We start from the raw sequence: 22,172 nt of genomic DNA, 5'->3' as shown, positions 1-22,172 counted from the left end.
AGCCATGCTCTGGGAACAGCAAACACTTCAAGTACGGCTGCAGTGTAGGATGCATGGGCCATGTCTGAGGATTAGGCTGGTTCTCACTTATGAGGCTTCTGAACTTTGAGATTCCCACAATAAAGTTCAATGAAAAACCCCTTTCTGGATTTAGAGCCCAAGAGTATGGCCATTTGACTGGATACCCCCTAATTCCTCCCAACCCCATGACCCCATTAGGTAAAACCAGCTATGGGGCTATATGGTTTAGGCAGGAAATTCTCACCTTTCCTACTAAAAAAAAAAAAAAAAAAAATTAGGCCCATGCAGCTCTGTTTGCTTTTTCTTTAGCTTACAAAGGAGTGCCCATGTGATCACAGTTAGTAGGTCACCCTGAAATTTCAAACTATGGAGGAACATGTGTATTTCCTACTTCCTTGAAATCTATTATATCAGCCCCTATCGTGAAAGGTAACGAACTTCAGTGCTTCTTCCCCAGCTCACATTTGCTATACCTGAGGGCATAATGGGAAAAGACCATTTACAGTTCCTGCTGAGAGCTTGAAGGCTTTCTTGGTGCTAGGACAATGAGCAAGGCCTACAGGCCAAGGCCATGATCTCAAAGCCAGAGATGCCCGTTAATGGGTGTGAGGGACATACAATGAGTTTTGTATACACATATGAATATGCATCTTATTAGAGAAATTCTCATCCCTTGAGTGATCTTTGGAGTGACTAAAGTCTTCAACTTAAAAATCTAATTGGTGCCCTGGCCAGTGTTGCTGATTGGTTAGAGTGTTGGCTTGCACACTGGAGGGTCACAGGTTTGATTACTGGTCAAGCTTTTGTTTCCTGGCCCTGGTTGGGGTGCAGGTGGGAGGCAACCAATTGATATATCTCTCTCACATTGATGTTTCTCTCTCTCCCTCACCCTTTCTCTCCCTCCCTTCTACTCTCTCTAAAAATCAATGGAAAAAATCCTCAGATGAGGATTAACAACAACAACAAAATCTAATTGGAATCATTTTTCACCAGCACAAACCAAAAGTATCCAAGTCTCCTTTGGACCTAGATACCCTAAAATCTAGAATGTGATGCTCCTGGAATAGGAACAGAATACTCTCAGAGTGAATCTCTGACCTGGGGAATTTTCTATGAGACTGGTTTTCTAGGAGATTGATGATAGCAATCTTTAGCCAAGTAGGACTTTGCTTATGAAAATTAGTATAGCTTTCATGGGAATAAGAACAATGCTTCACCCAGGCCTTTTCAAGATCAAATTGGAATGTGGCATGGGGGAGAAAACAATATCTGTGACAGAAATATCGGTGGAAGAATCCCATTCTTGCAGAATGAGGCCACGGTCCCTGCCTTCCCAACCCTGACCCCACTGCTTCACCATCCTTACCCTTTCCTCCAACCGTAGGAACACGTTACATTGATCTATTGGCCAAGATTATATGAGGGTATTATCTGGATTAGGTTCAGAGCTGGTAGCTGTGTATATTAACTTTCAATTTAGGCTAAAAACATTCTCTTTTTAAAAAAAGAGCAAAATATGGCATTTTTAAACTCTGGAAAATTACACTGAAATATGTCATTCATGACTTATTATTATCCTATATAATAAAACCCTAATATGCAAATTGGCCAAATGGTGGAATGACCTGCAGAATGACTGGTTGCTATGATGCGCACTGACCACCAGGGGCAGACACTCAACGCAGGAGTTGCCCCTGGAGGTCAGTGTCCTCCCACAGGGGGAGCGCCACTTAGGCAGAAGCTGGGCTCATGGCTGGCAAGCACAGCGGTGGTGGCGGGAGCCTCTCCTACCTCCTCTGCAGGTGGGTGGTAATGAGCAAGCGGTCCCGGACTACGAGAGCCCTGGACTGCGAGAGGAATGTCTGACAGCCAGGGGGATTGGGCCTAAACTGGCAGTCACACATCCCCCAAGGGGTCCTGGACTGCAAAAGGGCACTGGCCAGGCTGAGGGAACCGCCCCCCCCCTCAGTGCACAAATTTCATGCACCAGGGCTCTAGTTTTATATAATCCTTGTTGCTTATCTTAAAACCTCTCAGTTCCTTCTCCTATCTTATCCCCAACTCTAGGCAGGTATTAGGATAATACTCACATGTCTGTAAAACACTCTGAGATCCTTGGCTAGAAGGCAGCTCTGTGTAGAAGCAAAAGTATTTTGCTTTAGTGTTTGTCCATTGACCCATGAAGCAATTGTCTGGGATTGGGAACACACAAAATATTTACCTTGTTTAGCTTTTTTTCTTTTATAGTTGATTACAATGAGTACCACTGATAAGAGTAGGAGTGCCAAGACAACCAACGGGATCAACACCATCAGTATAAACTCTAGCTGAGTATCCTCCTCACCAATGCTGGTATAATTCTCATATTCAGTTACTGTTTCTGTGGTCAGTGCAGCAACTGTACTTATAACAGTAGTATCTTCATCTGTAGGTTCCACACTCTGGGTGACATCTGTTGACTCACCTTCTGACTCTTCTGCTGCCTCAGAAGAAGGCAGTACTGACTCTGTGAGAACACACACACAAAATTGACATCACCATGGAGACAAAGCTAGTAAGTTATGTTGTCACTGATTTTTTAAAAAATTTTTTCTACATGCATCCAGTGGTAAACTTGATTTCCTGAATTGGGCCTTCCAGTTCAGAGTGATACAGAGTTTTGAAGTAACATAAATGGAGCTCAAGCTGGGAGTACATTGAACATGGAATCAGAGTCCAGATAAACCTCCCACAAATGCAGGCAGTTTAGCCTTGACCGATACTTTAGACACATTTCATCAAAGGCATTAAAAACCTTTGCCCTGTCATGGGTCATATTCCAAGACACCTCCTATAGCAGTGATGGCGAACCTTTTGAGCTCGGCGTGTCAGCATTTTGAAAAACCCTAAGTTAACTCTGGTGCTGTGTCACATATAGAAATTTTTTGATATTTGCAACCATAGTAAAACAAAGACGTATATTTTTGATATTTATTTTATATATTTAAATGCCATTTAACAAAGAAAAATCAACCAAAAAAATGAGTTTGCATGTCACCTCTGACAAGTATGTCATAGGTTCGCCATCACTGTCCTATAGGGTATCATATTTTAATAACATTTCTGAATAAATCGAAGCCCACATGTACTGTAGGTACTTGCCACATAACACTTTGAATAAAAGGTTACCTATCAATGGAAAATAATTTTTTGAAATTGCGGCGACTACTTCGATTTCAGCGTCAGGGCTCACATGCTGCCGAGAAACGTGTCTGCCTCTGAGATTATCTGACAGAAATCCTCCTGGATTCTAAATAAAAATACAATGTGTACTTCCTTTGTAAAGTGAAATTCTCAAGGGGAATTTAGAGACTAAAGAAATGGTACCAATATTTAAATTTATTTAGTAAAATGAATCTTTAGAGCTTCCCCTATATAGAAACTCTAAGCACATTAATTCTGTTTGAACTTCAGATTGTGTTGGAAAACCATCCTGTGATTCATCACAGCACTGGAAAGGACTATTATTTGGAAGATCTTTCCTCGCCTGGCTATGTGGTGGTCATGGGTAGGTGGGCTAAAGGTTTTCACCCTGTCATGTTACAATGTTGCCTATCATTCAGACAGGGCCCGTTGAGGAAAACAGAATATGAGTTTAGGCTACAGAACACGTATCGAATGAGTTAATTTTCGTGAAAGCTCTTTCTAAGGTGTTATGAAAATGGAAAAGTTGGCTGTTTTAAACTATGCCCTGTTACTACAGGCTAGACCAGTGCTCCATAGAATGACCTAGCTCTGTGGTTGGCAAACTGCGGCTTGGCAAACCGCAGCTCGCGAGCCACATGCGGCTCTTTGGCCCCTTCAATGTAGCTCTTCCACAAAATACCACGTGCAGGCATGCATGTACAGTGCAATTGAAACTTTGTCGCAGAAGTTGGTATTTTGTGGAAGAGCCACACTCAAGAGGCCAAAGAGCCACATGTGGCTCGCGAGCCGTGGTTTGCCGAGCCACAGTTTGCTGACAGCAGAGGCAATCCAGTACCCTGTCTAGATGCATTACTGTTTGACAACGGATTCCTCTGACTTGATTTATAAAACCTTTGTTTGATCCCAGTCTAATTATTTTGGTTATCTAATCTAATAATAGACAAACAAGTTAATTGACCGTGCCATCACTACGCCTCCCATTGGCTAATCAGCGAGATATGCAAATTAACCACCAACAAAGATGGCGGTTAATTTGCATACGCAGCTCTGGCCGGAGCAGCAAAGACGCTGAAGGCAGCTCCGGCCGGAGCAAAGGCCTGGGTGCCAGGTGCCAGAGGAAAACGAATGCTGGCAGCCAGGGGAAGGGAAGGCCTATTGCACGAATCTTTTCGTGCAACAGGCCTCTAGTATATATATAAACATTTCCGTTTTCCCCAAGACCAGGGAATCCACTTTATAATCACATGAGTGATCAATGCAATGACAAACTGCAGGATATAACTAACTGGTATTCCTCACTTGAATGTACCAAAAGCAGGATTAAAAAAAAAATCTACCATTTATTGACCTCTGCCTTCTGGATTAAGTGACTTTGTCCTATATTTATGTCTTTGAAATAAAGTAAGTCAATACTGTATTCACTCAAGCTTTGATATCTCACATATCATCCTGGGTCAGGAAAAGATATTTGTCTACCAGGGCAATGTCCTCATTAAACTCATTCGCTTGCAGGACTGCTAGAACCAAACTGCATTTTTTACTGAAAATCCAGGCCACTGAAGACCTGACTAAGGGGGTGGGGGTTATGGGGGAGGGGTACATACACAAGTGGAGTTGGTGATAATGACCCTTTTCCTTGAGGTCAGTGCTTATGGATCTTTCTCAAACACCCAGATTTCCCTTTTATTTCTTTTGCTGTCTTCTGCGGCTACCATCCCAAGCTAACCTTTGTAAAGAGCTTACTAAGAGCCCAGCCCTGTGCTCTGCCTTTTAGCTGGATGAATTCATTTTGTTCTCACCACTTTTTCAGATAGAAACTGGGGCAAAGAGGTTACAGGACTTGCCCACCATCACAGAGCTATCACGGAGGAGTGAGGGTGTGAACCTAGGAGGGCTGATCGCAGAACCTGGCTGGAATGTAATGATTACAAGTCACAAAGTGGTGAACGAGAGAGGGGACCTCCTTTTCTTGCCCATCAGTTTCTAAGGAGGTGGCTTCCTGGCTTACAGGGCAAGGGAGAGGAAGGGTTCCCCAGAAGCCTCGGCTTTGCCAGAGCTCTCGCCAGGCTTCTCAGCCCAGACCGCTGTGAACGAAGCTGCCGGATGCAGGGTCTTCCCAGTGCCTCTCCAAGGAAGGCCAGCAAGTTCCCAGTGGAACACCCGGCACGCTCAGTCACCACTTGACCCGCGGCCCCAAAGAAAAGAAAATAGGAAAATAAATAGGCTAGCAGGGAAAATGAGGGCTTTCTGACGACAGGAAATGAGGGAGAAGTGGAAAGGAGGGCAGCAGCTGGTCCTAGGTGTGCACGTTTATTTTTCAGCATGAGAGACAATGCTGGTCACTGCTCGCCATTGGTGGCCTTTTTGAGTGAAAGGGGCCAGAACTTCTCTCTGCAATATCCCTCTCACATGTATGTTTTCCATGCTAAACATCATTTGCTCAGTAAAATTCTCTAGTGGCTGAATAAATGAGAATCAAGTCTCTCTCTCTTTTCTTTATTCTGCAAGCCTTCATCTCCAGACTTTCCTACGACAACCCTCCTCACAGCTCTCCCTGCCCAAACCCTCCACAATAGCCTCAAAGCAATAAACAACAGCCACTGACATTTATCGAGTGCTTAGTATGTGCTAGGCACTAGGATAAACATGCACTACCTAGTTTAATCTTCACAACTTTCTTGTTCACATTTTTTAAAATATATTTTTATTAATTTCAGAGAGGAAGGGAGAGGGGGAAAGAGAGAGAGAAACATCAGTGATGAGAGAGAATCATTGATTGGCTGCCTTCTGCACATCCCCTACTGGGGACTGAGCCTGCAACCCGGGTATGTGCCTTTGATCAGAATTGAACCCGGGATCCTTCAGTCCGCAGGGACGGCACTCTATCCACTGAGCCACACCAACTAGGGCTCTTGTTCACATTTTACAGTGTGAAGAACCTGAGTCTTGAATGTCTCGGGCTGGAGTATAACACCGTCATTCATGCTGTAAGTCCCACTGATACGTAGGGTTTTGACTCTGCATGCCCTCGAGCATAGGTGCCCAGTGACAGTGAGGGGCTTAGTCATTGCTCTTCACTTAGGAATTGTGGGAATTTGGACAAATTATTTACCCCTTAATGATAATGTCCTAATCTGTGCAACAGGAGTGATCCCCAAGGTCCCATCTATCTCCACATCTTTATGTTGATTCTAAAGCCTCGATCTTGTTTTTCATTAGAATTTTTGAATAGGTGCTGTACACATGGTACTAAGCTCAGCAAGGAAATTTCACTACCACCCTTTCCCCAGTTTATTACCTTCCCCAGAGATAGCCACTGTTTCTGCTGCCTTCCCAAGAAACTCTGTGCCTATACAAGTATCGTTTCTTGTTTTATTAACACAAATGGTAGCAAAAGAAGTTAAATCTTGTTCTGCCTCTTGTTTATTTCACTTAAAATTTGACTCAAAGATTCTTCCATGTCTGCATATAGAAAGCTGTCTTCTGTTACTTGGAAGTATAACCTATTCCTATTAATAGAGATTTAGGTCATTTCTTTGTATTTTTAATAATGCTACAACAAACAGGCCTGTACACCCTCCAGTTCACACATTTGCAAGTATTTTCTGCAGGGTATCTCAAGAGTGGGGGCCCCAGAGAAGAGGGTGTTGGATGTAGTGGGAAGGGGAACAGCACCAAACTACTCTTGGTGGTGTGCTCTCACAACTTCTCCAAGACAGCTCTCGCTCAGTCATCGTACACGAGAACTGGCAGAGATGAAGTCAGGAAAAGGCTGGGTAAGCAGGGAGTCTATGATGGGAAAGAGGGAGAAGTTGTAAACGTTGGGGATCAGCCCTGAGAATTTGTGCCAGAAGCATCAAATGTCCTCAACGGGGAACAGGAAAACCAGGTGGGCCATAGAATCAAATCAGTAATCAGGAGGACAAAGGTGAGAGGAAGAAAAGCAGAGGTGGACAAAATCAAGGTGGAAACAAGAGAGAAGCTGAAGTCACATGAGTAGGGATGGGAGTGGAGCTGGCAGAGGGCAGCTGGGGGACTTTTTCCGAAGCATTACAAGTTCCTCCCATGGACTATGGGCTAACAGAAACTCTTAACCCAATGGACATGGGACCCTCTGACACTGTGTGGCCTAAGACACCAGGGACCCAGTCTTTACCAAGAAGCACTTGCTAAGGCCCATTATAGTCAACAGTGACTTCCTGCAGGAGCCATCCTATGCTTCTTGGATAGAAGTGACATGTACAACCTTAAGAGCCCAACACCACTGTGGAGGAACCCAGAACTCTCTTTTAGGTAATGAGTTGCAGAATGAACCCTGCAGAAGGTGTAGAGCAATTCATCTATTGTGTGAGGACTTCCTGGGCATCTCCATGGCATCGTGGAAAAAAGGATTTGGATTCAGAAGAGGAGGCTTAACTGTGTAGGGGACAGGATGTAACGGGAAGAGATTAACCAAAGAATGTACATGCATATATGCATAACCCAGGGATACAGACAATAGTACAGTAGGGTGTTGGGTAGATGAGGAACAATGGAAGGGTAAAAAGGGACATCTGTAATACTTTCAACAATAAAGATAAATGAAGAAGAAGGAGGAGGAGGAGGAGGAGGAGGAGGAGGAGGATGATTGTGGCTTGAGACAGTGCTGCCCTCTCTAGCTGTGGGGCCTGGGGAGAGCCCCTCACTTCTCCAGCCCTTCCTTTCCTAAAGGCCAAGAAAGGAGGCCTGCTGCTCTGCCTATCCAAGGTGTTTGAATGAAGAGCAAACATGAAAATGCTGTATAACCCACAAGGTACCACACACATGCCAGGTGTCCGTACATTTGCTATTTCCTCTGTTCTCCACCCATTTCTTTCCCCATCTATAGACCTATCTGTTTATCTGCTTGTTTTCCAGGAGACTAATCTGCCTGATGTAACTTCTTCATTTTACTATTGTATCTTCTTATCTAAGTTTGAACATATTTCAGAGTAAAAGGGGTGGGGCTGGGGAGTAAAAACAGAAGAAGCTGCAGTAGATAAAGATGAAGAGGATCACATGTGAGAATGAAGAGAGAGGCATCAGCGACCAAAAGTACAGAAAAGAAGAAAAAGCAAGGACAGTGTATTAAGAGCAAATGGGCTATGAGAGAGTCAGCTGGTGTGGCTGTGTACCCTATGTGAGACCTGCCTGTGGAATCATTGGGGGGGGGGGGGGAGCGGGGGAGGAGCGGGAGTGGGGCTCAAGGAGGCAGGTTGGCCCTAGCTCTCTCTTCCTTTCAGGTGGCCCATCATGGCTGTCTTAAATGACCCCAACACAAGCTCTCCCAGGAATTCTCCCTCCCACCATTTCTCTTTCTCTGCTCAGATAATGGAGCATTATGAAGAGATCATGGGAGTGGTCATGTGAATGATGAAACTAAGCTGAAGTATTTCACTTACTTTTAATCCAGACAATAAGCTGCACCGTGTATAGAGTCAGTTACAAATGATTATTGGCAATATCCATGCAAACAATCTGGGACTCCTATCTCACACATCTGGTGAGGACCCTGGGGGAATCCTTGTAAGTGGGAAAATGGGGGGAATGGGTGGGGGAGCCTGGCAGCTCTAGCAGCAGAGCGGGCACGTGGCCACCTTTATCACTGCTCTCAGCATCATCACTAAGAGGAAATGACTGCTTCTCGGTGAAGCAAATGACTCACTTCCCTTTTTTTGAAAGTGGAGGACTCTCCTTGTTGGGCCACTGGGACACCTTCCTGCACGGACCCCAGATGACACTGTCTCTGAAGTGCTCTGTCTTGTCTCTGGTTCACTTGGTCTCAAAACAGTATTAAGTTATTGCTTAGTGTCTGAAATCATCACTCATGTACCATACCTGCTTATTGTCTGTCTCCTCCACTGTTTCACACTACATCTATCACAACACCTGGAACCTGTCTGCTGTGTCGTGGCCATTCAAAAACAGTTGTTTAGAAAATGTAAAATAGGCCATATAAGCCTGAGGTAAAAAGTCACACCTCTCACCTTGTTATCAAGAGTCTAACATCCACTTGGCCAAGGTGGCTCAGTGGTTGAGCACCGAGGTCACAGTTTGATTCCTGATCAGGCCACATGCCTGGGCTGCAGGCTCAGTCCCCAGTGTGGGCCGTGCAGGAGACAGCTGATCAATGATGCTCTCTCATCATTGATGGTTCTCTCTCTCTTTCCCTTCAATAAAAATATATTTAAAAAGCAAAGGAGTCTGACACCCTCCTCCATCTATCAACCCCCTGCCAGGAAAACACACAGGGTATTCTTTATCATGAAGAGAAATAGGAATCAAAGGTGGTCTTCTCTCAAAAAACTACATGAATTTTTTTAAAGACACTGGGGTACGAGAGAGGAATTGTTTAACGCAAAGTTGTGAATCCCTAGTGATGAAACTTCATGTTTCTATTTTTTAGTTTTGTTTATTTATGCTTTTGGCAGGGGATTTAGTGTTCCCCATGGCTTCCACGTATAGAGGCCAAGGGACTTGGTTCTCCTGGGAACCGGATGCTCACTGTGGAGAGAGTGTAGTTTTCGTTGGAAGCTCGGCTGTACTGCGTAGTTGACAGTTTTTATTAAATGAAAACATTCGCTTGATATGCTTTTCCTGACATACTCACTTGAAGAAGACAGCGTCAGAATAAACAGCTGGTTTAACAGATGCAAGGCAAAAGCATGCACAGAACGTTAATGGCAGATTTTACATATTGAAGGCTAGTTTAGGTAGAGCAGTGCCGACGTTTTGTACACCCTTTCATGTCAGCCATCGGCAGTGAAAATGCCTTATATTAAAAGACTGTTAAAAAAATTATTTTTTTGCTTATTTTGAGGAGGGTCATCTGGTAAGATGCTTTCATGCAGTCATCTGCTCTGGGAATCGTCTTGTGAAGTCAAATTGTATTTTTACCTCATTGCCTTAAGAAATACACACCCGCATTTGCAATTTATTATCAGACTAGATTGTGTGCAGGTACAGTCCCTAGGCCTAGCCTGCGATCAGGGCCATCTTCCCCAGCTGCCGGCAGCCGGCCCTGCCCACCACAGCCACCCACCCTGGTTCCCCACTCACCATCCAGCGATGGGAGCCTGATGGCCGTGGAGGGACTGAGAGGTCAGTCATTCCTCCCCGCTCGCCAGCCCCCCCCCTGCCACCCATCACCCTCTGTGTGTGGGGCGACTGGCAGGGCGGGGGCCTTGGCCTGGTGCCACCCGCATCCCCTGCCACCCACCCTGGTTCCCCGTTCACATGGTGGTGTTCAGAGCCTGCTGGCCGGGGGGAGGGACCGAGAACACCTCATAGTGACTCGTCCAGCGGACCTTCTGCCGTTATGGTCGCTGGGCTTTTATTATATAGGATTAAAACACTCCACAAAGGCCCTGATATCTGTTTCTATTTTATTTTGATTTTTTTTTAGAGAAAGTTTGCTCATATCTAATCAGACTTTTCAAGACCTCAGGCTGTCTCTAGTTTGAAGTTAACCATCTGGAAAAGCTGGGTTTTTCACCATCCAACTACATTTTTGTGCACTGCAATCCTATTCTGGCCTGTAGTGACTAGAAAATTAAAGGAATGTATGTATTTTTAAATATATTTTTATTGATTTCAGAGAGGAAGAGAGAGAGAGAGAGAGAAACATCTAGGATGAGAGGGAATCATTGATTGGTTGCCTCCAGCATGCCTCTACTGGGATTCGAGCTGCAAGCCAGACATGTGCCCTGACAGGGAATCAGACGGTGACCTCCTGGTTCATAGCTGATGCTCAACCACTGAGCAACACCAGCTGGGCCAGGAATGTATGCATTTTATATATATATTTTATTTCAGAGAGGAAGGGAGAGGGAAGAGAGAGACGGACACATCAATGATGAGAGAGAATCATTGATTGGCTGCCTCTTGCACACCCACGGGGAGATCGAGCCCACAACCCAGGCATGTGCCCTTGACCTGGAATCGAACCCCAGGACCCTTCAGTCTGCAGGCCAACACTCTATCCACTGAACCAAACCAGCTAGGGCAGGAATGTATGTATTTTTATGGGACAGGATACAGACACACTTTTAACATTTAAAACTTCTTCCTACCATCAGTGGGATAGTAGACACAAAGTGCTTTAAAAATGAAAGGATCAAGGATTATGAAAGGAAATTATTATCATTACTAACTTGAATAGGTTTCCCTCTCTCTCAATTTCAAAATTACCATTTAAAAGAGTAACTTAATAACCTATGTTCCTTGCCAAGCCCTACCCCTCTACCTGCTGCCTAGGCCAGCCTCCCTCTGAGTGGGGAAGGGAGAAACACAGCCCATGGGAAAAAGTGGCTGGGCTCGTGTGTGGGTCACCTCGGCCCTCCGTCCTGGCATGGCACCAGCACAAGCTCAGCGTTGCCAGAGAGGCAACTGCAAGCCAGAAACAAACCACAAAATAAGTGGTAGATGTATCTTTGTGATAAATCAGAGAACAGGAAAGCAGGGAAAGGGGATGTGGCTACTGATGTAGCTTCACCATGAGCTACAGGAAGAATGAGGAGAAGGTGCAACCAAAAGTTCCCTGTCACCCACCTATGGTGGGGCAGAGAGCAAGAGTCTATTTATTGTGTGAAGGTTTCTTGGAGAGTCAGGGAGGAAGCAAGTGCCTGAGGTGTCTGAGGGGAGCAAAATAGTGGGTGAGATTTTCTAGGATCGGCAATGCCCTTGAACAGGTCTCCAAAGCTGGTTTGCTGCTGATCCTATTTCATCTTGAAAGAGAATCAATCCTGCCCTTCCATCCCAAGTAGCCAATGCACCTCAAGTAGTCAGAATTTTTAGTATTACAGCTTGAGTAACTGATGTTGTGCTATTCTCACTCTCTTATTAACCTCTTTTCAATATTTATCAGTGTAATCCTATGATTTTGTTTTCATTTAGTTTTAATGCAGGGGTCCTCAAACTTTTTAAACAGGGGGCCAGTTCACTGTCCCTCAGACCATTGGAGGACCAGACTATAGTTTAAAAAAAAACTATGAACAAATTCCTATGCACACTGCACATATCTTATTTTGAAGTAAAAAAACAAAATGGGAACAAATACAATATTTGTATTTGCATGTGGCCCGCGGGCCGTAGTTTGAGGACCCCTGTTTTAATGGGATGAATCACATGGATAAATTCTCTACCGGTGGTCCATTCTTGGATTCCTGCTCTTATTCTACTTACTCATGGATAGTTTCTCTTTTTTTCCAGAGATGGTTTCTTGTTATTTCCCTGACTAATCTAGGACTCAGCCTAAATATTCTTCTAAAGTTTGTTAGTTGGCAACATAGCCAATATGGTGTTGTAGGACCCAAGGAAGAGGAGAGTTTCAATAATTGGTTAATTATGCTAAGTGCCACCGAGAAAAATGTAAATTTAGGATGGAAATGGGTCCTGTGGATTAACCTATTAAGAGGCAGTGGTATCCCAGATAAAGCAAGTGCTGTGGTTGACATAGTAGCCAGATTGCAATGGGCCAAGAAATGAATGGCAAGTGAGACAATGAAAATGTCTTTCAGGGAGATTGGGGAAATCTCTGGAAAGAAACGATGGAGGGGAGTGAGATGGGGTCATGGGAGTGCTGGGAAAGAACGCAACAGGCTATCGCATTATTTTTCATGGTGAATGTATACCAATCGAAAAGAATAGAGAAAAATGAAACGGATAACACGGTATTATATTAAATATTTCCACATTGACTAGAGTGGTTGGCAAACTTTTTCTTAAAGGGTCACAGAATAAGTATTTTAGATCTTGAGGCCAAGAGGCCAAATACAGGCTATTATGTAATTTCTTAAAAGATAATTATTTAAAAATAAAAAAAAAATCATCCTTAGCTCAAAGGTCAGTTGCTATTTTTATTATTTTGAGGTTACTATGGAGTTGGTTGAGACAGGGAGAGCAGTGAGGAAGGTTGTCACAGGACTGTCCAGAGATGGAGGCTTGAAGATTAAAGAAAAATACAAAAGGCAGCGGGGGGGGGGGTGCTTGGGGGGGCTTGGGGGGGCATGGAGGGAGGGAGAGAGAGAGAAAGGGAAAGAGGGAGAAAAAATAAGCAACTGCAGTGATTTCAGTAAAGTTCCAAGTCCAACTCAGGCTGATCCACCATCATCCATCATCCTGACACTGTGGGCCTGGCCCCTCCTCTGGTTTTGAATTTGGTTTTGTCTGCTTCTTTCTCTTTGGCAATCACTTTGGTCTCCTTGATTACCTGCTTCTGATTAGTGACTTGGCTCCACTGCTAACTCTGGTTTGCACTTTTAATAAGGTTTGGGCGCCGCCTTCTGTGACTCCAGAGGCCTGCCCCTCCCCATCCCAAGCTGAGGTTTAAGTCTGAGATCCAAGCACCAGCCCTCCTCAAGCCCAGCACATCCCTGTCTGAGTTTCTTTCAAACTCTATTTTGTGGTAACAGGGCAGGGTTGTATTGGTTAGCATTTACAGTAGCTTGGTGATAGGATCAGAAAATTTGGGGTTCTGCTACATAGGGTGAGTCACCCTCTGTGTGCCAGGTTCTGTCCTCAGTGGCCCCAAGATTTCCATCATGAATAGGAGTTGACAGATACAAACAACAAGAATACTAGTAGGTCTACAAAATCTTCAGATAAAAGTTATCAAATAATAATATCCTATATAATAAACGAGAAACATGCAAATTAACCATCCCTCCACTATGCTCAAGCCACACCCACCAGCCATGCCCACCAGCCAATCAGAGTATGCAAATTAACCCAACTAAGATGGTGGCCATGGAGCTGGAGTGACCAGGAGGCTTGGGTTGCCCCTGGTGATGGAGGAAGCCAAGCTTCCCACCTGCCCTGGCCAGCCCTGGGCTATGCTCAAGGCTACAAAGTTTCAATTATAGAAGATAAATAAATCCGGGAAAAAGAAAAAAAGGAGCGGCTGGGAGCTTGGGTCACCGGGGAACATGGCCAGCCTGAAAAAGGCCCTCAGCCCCTCACCCAGGCTGGCCAGGCATCCCAGCGGGACCCCCACCCTGATCCGGGACACCCTTCAGGGCAAACCAGTCGGCCCCCACCCGTGCACCAGGCCTCTCTATCCTATATAGTAAAAGGGTAATATGCAAACTGACCCTAACAGCAGAAAGACTGGGAATGACTGGTCACTGTGACACACACTGACCACCAGGGGTCAGACACTCAATGCAGGAGCTGCCCTCTGGTGGTTAGGGCGCTCCCACATGGGGGAGCTCTGCTCAGCCACAGCCAGGCTGATGGCTGCCAGTACAGCGGCGGTGGTGGGAGCCTCTCCTGCCTCCTCAGCAGCACTAAGGATGTCTGACTGCAGCTTAGGTCTGCTCCCCGCTGGCAAGTGGACATCCCCTGAGGGCTGCTGGGCTGCCAGAGGGATGTCTGATTGCCAGCTTAGGCCCAATCCCCTGGGGAGCGGGCCTAAGCCAGCAGGTGGACATCCCCTGAGGGGTCCCAGACTGCGAGAGGGCACAGGTTTGGCTGAGGAACCCCGCCCCCCGAGTGCAAAAATTTTTGTGCACTGGGCCTCTAGTGTTTAAAATAAAGACATAACAATGAAGGAAAAATACCACATGATCTCACTCATTCATGGATAATAGAGACCATTATAAACTTTTGAACAATAACAGATACAGAGGCAGAGCTGCCTCAAACAGATTGTCAAACTGCAGCTGGAAGGCCGGGGAGGGTTGGGGGGCAGAGGGAGGGGGGCAAGAGATCAACCGAAGGACTTGTATGCATGCATATAAGCGTAACCAATGGACATAAGACACTGGGGGGTAGGGGAGGCCAGGGGATTGTCAAGAGCGGGGAAAAAAAAAAGGACACATATGTAATACCCTTTGTAATACATTAAGCAATAAAAATAAATAAATAAATAAATAAAATAAAAAATTATTTGAAAAATAAATAAATAAATAAATAAAATAAAGACATAAAAGAAGAAACAAATAACACAAGAAAATAATAAAACCAAGACACAATATATATAATCCTATCTAATAAAAGAGAAACATGGTAATTAGCATACGACCGCTACCCTTCCCATTGGCTAACCAGGGCAATATGCAAATTAACTGCCAGCCAAGATGGCGGCCGGCAGCCAGGCAGCTTGAAACTAACATGAGGCTTGCTTGCTTCAGTGACGGAGGACTCCAACGTTCCCCTCCTGCCTTGCCGGCCTCTGAGCTTGCAGTTTAAGAAACATTGTAACAAATATAGAAGCTAAAGAAACCCCAGAAACCAGCTTTCAGTCTGCCGGGATCTCAGAGCTGGAGTTATACATTGTTTCGATTATAGAACGCAAACAAACCAGACACCTGCTTTCAGCAGCAGAGGCCTCAGAGCTGGAGCCAGAGCTAAAGCTGGTCCAGAATAAAAACAAAAAAGAAAAAAAGGAGCAGTTGGGAGCTTCAGTCGGCCTGAAAACAGCCCTCAGCCCCTCACCCAGACTGGCCAGGCACTCCAGTGGGGACCCCCACCCTGAAGGGTGTGTGACCAGCTGCAAACAGCCATCATCCCCTCACCCAGGCTGGCCAGGCACCCCAGTGGGGACCCCCACCCTGATCCAGGACACCCTTCAGGGCAAACCAGCCAGCCCCACCCATGCACCAGGCCTCTATCCTATATAGTAAAAGGGTAATATGCCTCCCAGCACCGGGATCAGCGGAGCTGCGAGGCCTCCCAGCACCGGGATCAGCGTGACAGGGGACAGCGCCCAAACCCCTTGATCGCCCTGCGGCTCTGTGTGTGACAGGGGGCGGGGCCACAACCTCCCTATCGGCCCTGCTCTGTTCGTGACAGGGGAAGGCGCCCCAACCCCCTATCAGCCCTGCTCTGTGCCTGATAGGGGGGAGCTCCCCAACCCCCTGATCGCCCTGCGGCTCTGTGTGTGACAGGGTGCGGCGCCTCAACCCCCTGATTGGCCCTGCTCTGTGTGTGACAGGGTGCGGCGCCCCAACCGCCCTCCCCCCCCACAGGCCCTGCTCTGTGTGACGGGGTAGAGCCATAACCTCCCCATCGGCCCTGCCCTGAGTGTGACAGTGGCGGTTCTCCAACCCCCTGATCGGCCCTGCTCTGTGGGTGATAGAGGGCAGCATCCCAACCCCCTGATCTGCCCTGCCCTGAGTGTGACAGGGGGCGGTGCCCCAACTCCCCTATCGGCCCTACTCTGTGAGTGACAGGGGGAGCTCCTCAACCCCCTGATCAACCCTGTTCTGTGCGTGACCGGGGGAGCTCCCCAACCCCCTGATGGGCCCTGCTCTGTGCGTGACAGGGGGCAGCGCCCCAACCCCCTGATCAACCCTGCTCTGTGCATGACGGCGTGGCACCGCAACCTACCCATCGACCCTGCCTTGAGTGTGACAGGGGGCGGTGCCCCAACCCCCCAATCAGCCCTACCCTGAGCATGACTGAGGGTGGCATCGCAACCTCCCAATCTGCCCTGCTCTGTGAATGACAGGGGAAGGCGCCCCAACTCCCCAGTCAGCCCTGCTCTGAGCCCGACCAGGGGCTGCACCTAGGGATTGGGCCTGCCCTTTGCCACGCGGGAGCAGGCCTAAGCCAGCAGGTCATTATCTCCAGAGGGGTCCCAGACTGCGAGAGGGCACAGGCCGGGCTGAGGGGCCCCCTCCTCCCCCCCGAGTGCACAAATGTTTGTGCACCGGGCCTCTAGTCCTATCTAATAAAGAGGTAATATACAAATTGACCATCACTCCAACACACAAGATGGCCGCCCCATGTGGACACAAGATGGCTGCCACAAGATGGCTGGCAGGGGAGGACAGTTGGGGGGACCTAGGCCTGCAGGGGAGAACAGTTTGGGGGGATCCAGGCCTGCAGGGGAGGACAGTTGGGGGAGACCAAGCCAACAGGGGAGGGCAGTTAGGGGCAATCAGGCTGGCAGGGGAGTGTTTAGGGGGTGATCAGGCTGGCAGGCAGAAGCATTTAGGGGCAATCAGGCAGGCAGATGAGCGGTTGGGAGCCAACAGTCCTGGATTGTGAGAGGGACGTCTGACTGCCCTCGAGAGGTCCCATATTGGAGAGGGTGCAGGCTGGGCTGAGGGACACCCCCCCCCCCCCCCCCGCGCATGAATTTCATGCACTGGGCCTCTAGTATATTATAATATATCTATAATATAGATGAAGGATTTTCTAGAAATAAAAATATGATAGCTGAAATTAAAAGCCCAATGGATGTGTTAAGCTGCAAGACAGACTAGGTGAGGGCACTAATCTACCCTCCCACCAGCGGTTCAGAGTTCCTGTTTCTCCACATTTTGCCAACAGTTGAGGGTGGTGGAAACTATACAAACTATACACAAATAGGCAAATTGCAGGCTGCATTGCTTCTTTATAGAATTGGGCTCATCCCAGCCAAGATTCTGCCCTCTTCTGATTTCCTGGGTCATCCTTTTAGACACAGAGGGACTTTAAGCCTCAGCAAATCCCTCTCTGCTTATGTGTGTGTGTTTGGTCCTTGGGGTCAGCTCTCTCCCACAACAAGGCTGGGCTTTTCCTCCCTGGTTCCCACACCCTGAAGCCTCTTACCCAGTGACTTCAACATTAGCCTACCTGCTTCTGGTGTTAACTATGCTAATCCCCAGATTCTGTTTTGTTCACTCTATACCTTTCAGCCTCTCCCTTCCCCCTCTCCAGGCCAAAGTTTAACCCAACTCTCACCACTCCTTTTCCTGTCAGCCAGTCCCTGACCACACCACATACAGCTTCTTTATTAACATGTGGTAAGTGACCTTAGAGCCCAGCCAAGAGTTTATGTGTCTACCTACGGTTGGGAAGCCACCAGAGACGTATTTTTCCAAACCTGAAACTAGACACATAGCCTGAAAACCCAGAGGCAATATAGTATAAGGTTAGAGCATAGGCTCCTGAAGCTGAATTTTACTTAGATCTACTGCTTCGCTGTGTGACCTTGGGCCAATCATTTAACCTCTCTGTGCTTCAGTTTTCTCATATGTAAAACAGGGATACTAGTACCCATTGCCTAAGGCTGTTAGGAGAACTAAATGAATTAGTTCATGGACAGTGTCTGAACAGTGCCTGGCATGTAATGAGCACTGCGTATGTTCCCTCTCATCACTATTACTGCTTCACTGGGACTGTCCCAGACAATCGCAGGTGGCAGTCACATTCATTGAAATAAGGACAGTGTCAGAAAGTGCCACTTCATTTATGCAACTGGTATGTTCTCCTGTTCTTTATCTCCTTCTGAAGGTTCATTAGTCAGTAATTACATGGTTCTTACTCTTCTGAATCAGCCCAGACTATCTCCCAGCCCTCTCTGTCCAATCCGGTGTTTGACTCTGGCCACCTGAACAGTGGCAGCCACATTGTTTCTGCCTTCTGCCCTTGACTTTCTTTCTACAAACCATCCTGCTTGCAGCAGCTAATAAATCCCATGCCTTTGGTATCTGACAAGTTGCTTTTAGCTTGCGGATAGTGTTAGGCTGACACTGACAGGGCTCAGGGTAAGGAATGAGGTAGGCATGTCTCCTTTCACTCCGGAGGCAGAATGTCACCTTGAGTCTGAACTTTCTTAGCATCTGACACTGGCCAAGATACCTGGGCCCAGAGCTTTCCTTTAACTATGCTCTTCTGTTCGGTCAAAATCGCAGAAAAGGTGTTTTCCCATTTCTCTCCTGGTGACTTCTAAGTGGATTACTCACTGGGATAGTAATCAATTCTTCATCAGGCTCTCAATCTACATAAAGAGAAGGATGCTGACTCAGAGGTAATGAGGCAGGCCTCAAGGAATTGCCTGATTGTGGTTACTAAAGGCCTCATTTGAGATATATCCCTCAATATGCTTGCAAGGGAAAGTTAGGCTGTTCAGGAGATTGGATTCTCCCACCAGACAGTTCCAAGGTAATTTTTGAAGAACCCAAGGAAATACAAGTGTGACACCTATAAACCAACTCACATCCTCAAGTCTTAGGCACCATCAGATCAAAAGGATATACATTAATTAATTTTAAAATATATATTCATTTAGAGTAGTCTTTTCCTTGACTAATCTCAAAGTAATACCCTTTGATTATACATGCATTTTGCAAGTGGCATTTTTGTATTTTCAGACCTGGGGAATCCAGGAAGGGCCCAATAAATGTGTTGGATTAGCTAGATAAACCCTGTGCTCAACTACAGTGCAGATTATCATCTGTGATTTAAATGCAGCCTTTTGTCTTTGACTTCTGACATGCTAACACTACCTGTCAACACTACAGCTCAGTGTGACTAGAGGGGTGTGGCTAGGGAGTGGGAGGACACATGGAAGAAGGTGCCACTGGGAAGGAGATTGGTGTGAGTCCAAGGAGCATAAGAGGAGCCACTGGAGGTCTTTAAGTGGAAGAGTCACATGATCAGGTAGGGCCTCAGAAAGAGAAGTTTTAAGGATTGAGTCTCTTCAGATTTTTCTTCTGCATCTCCCCAATTGCAAATACTTCTATTCATTTTTAAGAAGCTCAAGAAAATCCTCAGGCAAGGTTAATATTACTCTCAGGGGGGTGTTTGTGGTAGTCATAAGGGTTACAAGAGGTGGAAATGGAATGGCGAGGCTCCACTTCCTTGGGTGTGCTGAGGGATGCCCTGAGGAGAAGGGAGTCTAGCTCAATGGTCTTGGCAGGGGGCGTGGTTGGCCCCCTGGAGTCCACGTCAGAAAGTCTGACCAGCGGGGATTCAGACATCACAAATTCCTCTGCCTCGGTTTCTTCCCCTGGACCCCCAGTGCAGCTCGAGCTGCATAATCTTTAGGCTCCCTTCCAGCTCCAAAACTTTGTGCATGAAACATTGTCCCCCAAACTTACTTTAAACGCTAACCTCAATTTCAACCAAACACCTTTTCAGTTGGAATGGTTTGCCTTTCACCTTTCATCTCCCACCTCAAAGCCTGGAGGGACCATGTGCAGAGCACTCACAGGGAAAGAGAAATTGGAGGGGTGGGGGTGGTTGCATGCTGACTGCTAATCTCCGGGAAGTTGTCACATCTGTTAGATCATCAGTGCCTAGTGCCCCATCCTATTTAAAGAACCGCAGCTTGAGAACTTGCCTGTTGCTTGAAGTTCTGCCCTACACCAGAAGCAGGTAGCATGCCCTGAAGAAACCATGGGCAGCAAGTTTATTTACCCAAGGGCGAGTCAACACAACCGTAAGAGGCACTGGAGGGTGACCATGCTTGCTCTAACTGCCAAGGGTATCCAATAGCTGCTCTTAGCTCAAAAGAATTAGATTTAACATTTTGCCTTTTTCAGTAGCATTGATTTGCAATTATTATCATATCACTTTTTTAAACAAAGCATCAATAACAATCAACTCAAAGACATAGTCCCCCAAAGTAGCAAGATCAAAGAAAAACAAATGAAAGACCTTTCTTGAAAAGTTAAGAGTGGATGCCTGGGAACGCCTCAGATAATTTCCTGTTTGCATTTTTCTAAACGTATGTTTTTCTTTAGTATACTTTCCAGTAGTAAATCTCCATACCACAGTTTTTTGAGGAGTGTTTGAAACCAGCAGACTTCTCAGCCCACACTATTAAAATCAAATGTATTATTATTTCTCCGTTTCAGCTGAATGAAACATTCTTTTCCATGAACTGCCAAAGACTTTATGGTTTTCTTAATATGCCCATTAAAGCCGGTAAATTACAGGGACCCACATATCTTAGAAGACAAAAAGATTGCAGGGAGGTCACAGTAAGCGATCGAGCTAGAGCGCGATTTCATAGCTGCAGGGAAAGGCAAGTTCACCCTCCCACCCCACCACCTTAAAAAGACAGTTCGAATTTCCTCCACTTCTTTCACAAAAAAAGGATTACACTTTCTGGGTGTTAGCCTCCCCGGCAGAGTTCTAGAGCCTGGGGCACCGAACAAGGCTTCATTATCCTCCTCCTGCAGTGGAGGTAGCTTACCCTGAGCCCGGCCAGTGAGGAAGAGTGCGATTATCAGGGCACAGAGGAGGGCAGCACGGGGAGCCTTCATGTCAGCTGGCCTGGGCGCTCCCTCCCGCACGATGCTGCGCTGGCTTCAGCCTCCCTGAAACGTGAACATTTCCTGTTTCCTGCTTGTTTGGGTAGGTGCTAACTTGAAGGAGAAGTGTTTGCCTGTTTTTTTAGGAAGTGATGTAATTCTGCAGGAGCCTGTCAGACCAGCAAGGATTGCAAAAGAGAAGTTGCTCTTCAATTGCTGATGCAGTTAGCACGCCTCCCAAGCCCTTTGCAGCCCCGGCCCAGCCGTGGGTCTCTGATTTTGGAAATTGTCCCCTTGGAAACGGTGTCGGTGCTCAGGTGTCATTTGGAATCTGAGTAGGGGCGGGGGGGGGGGGGCGGTCCTGAACCACATGCATTCTTGATTTGTGATTTTACTCAACCCACAGGTGAGTCCCTGTGGCTGCGTCTAGAGCAGCGCTAGCCAGCAGTAGGACTTCCTGTGATGGTGGAAATGTTCCAAACCGGTGCTGTCCAGGACAGTAGCCATTAGCACTTGAAATGAGGCTAGTGCGAACTGAATATTTAGTTTTCTGCTTTATTCATTTAAGTTTAAATAACTCCGTGTAGCTAGTCCTGCCATGGTGGACAGTGCAGGGACATCAGCGCCATGAGATCGTGGCCAGGCCACTTCTCTGCAGCCAGGCCCAGCCTCCTTCCTGGGCCCTGGAGGAATGCCCCTCCCTCAAGACTCACGGAGAGGGAGAGGACTCTGCCACACCCAAGCCTGAAAGGTGTGCTCTGCTTCCCTAGAGAGAAATGATCTTTTTATGTTTGTTTTGGGGAGTTATTTTCTGTTCATTTTGTTTTTTTCCTTTTTTTCTTTATAAAGACTTTTTTTTTTTTTAAGTCTTTAGTTTTAGGTTCACTGAAAAATTAAGAAGGTACAGAGATTTCACATATATCCCTTGCCCCCACACATGCATAATCTTCCCTATTGTGAACATCCCCCATAGGCTGG

At 46.5% G+C, this 22,172-nt stretch overlaps 1 protein-coding gene across 1 annotated transcript in view; it reads right to left on the bottom strand.

The window, feature by feature from the left end:
- The window catches only part of TMEM154 (transmembrane protein 154), a 40,667-nt gene extending 19,368 nt beyond the window's left edge, over nucleotides 1-21,299 (bottom strand). Inside the window, exons 1-3 of the mRNA XM_081090938.1 lie at nucleotides 21,137-21,299; nucleotides 2,243-2,527; nucleotides 2,112-2,153 (exon numbers count right to left, since the gene is read on the bottom strand). Of these exons, the coding sequence (XP_080947064.1) occupies nucleotides 2,112-2,153; nucleotides 2,243-2,527; nucleotides 21,137-21,206 (397 nt within the window). The 5' untranslated portion in view covers nucleotides 21,207-21,299. The remainder of the gene's footprint in view (nucleotides 1-2,111; nucleotides 2,154-2,242; nucleotides 2,528-21,136) is intronic.
- Nucleotides 21,300-22,172: the final 873 nt, after the last annotated feature.

The sequence above is a fragment of the Myotis nattereri genome, assembly GCF_964212035.1.
Source record: "Myotis nattereri genome assembly, chromosome: 5".
Classification (NCBI taxonomy): domain Eukaryota; kingdom Metazoa; phylum Chordata; class Mammalia; order Chiroptera; family Vespertilionidae; genus Myotis; species Myotis nattereri.
Note: the sequence above shows the minus strand (reverse complement) of the source record. Positions and strands in the feature narration are given on the sequence as shown.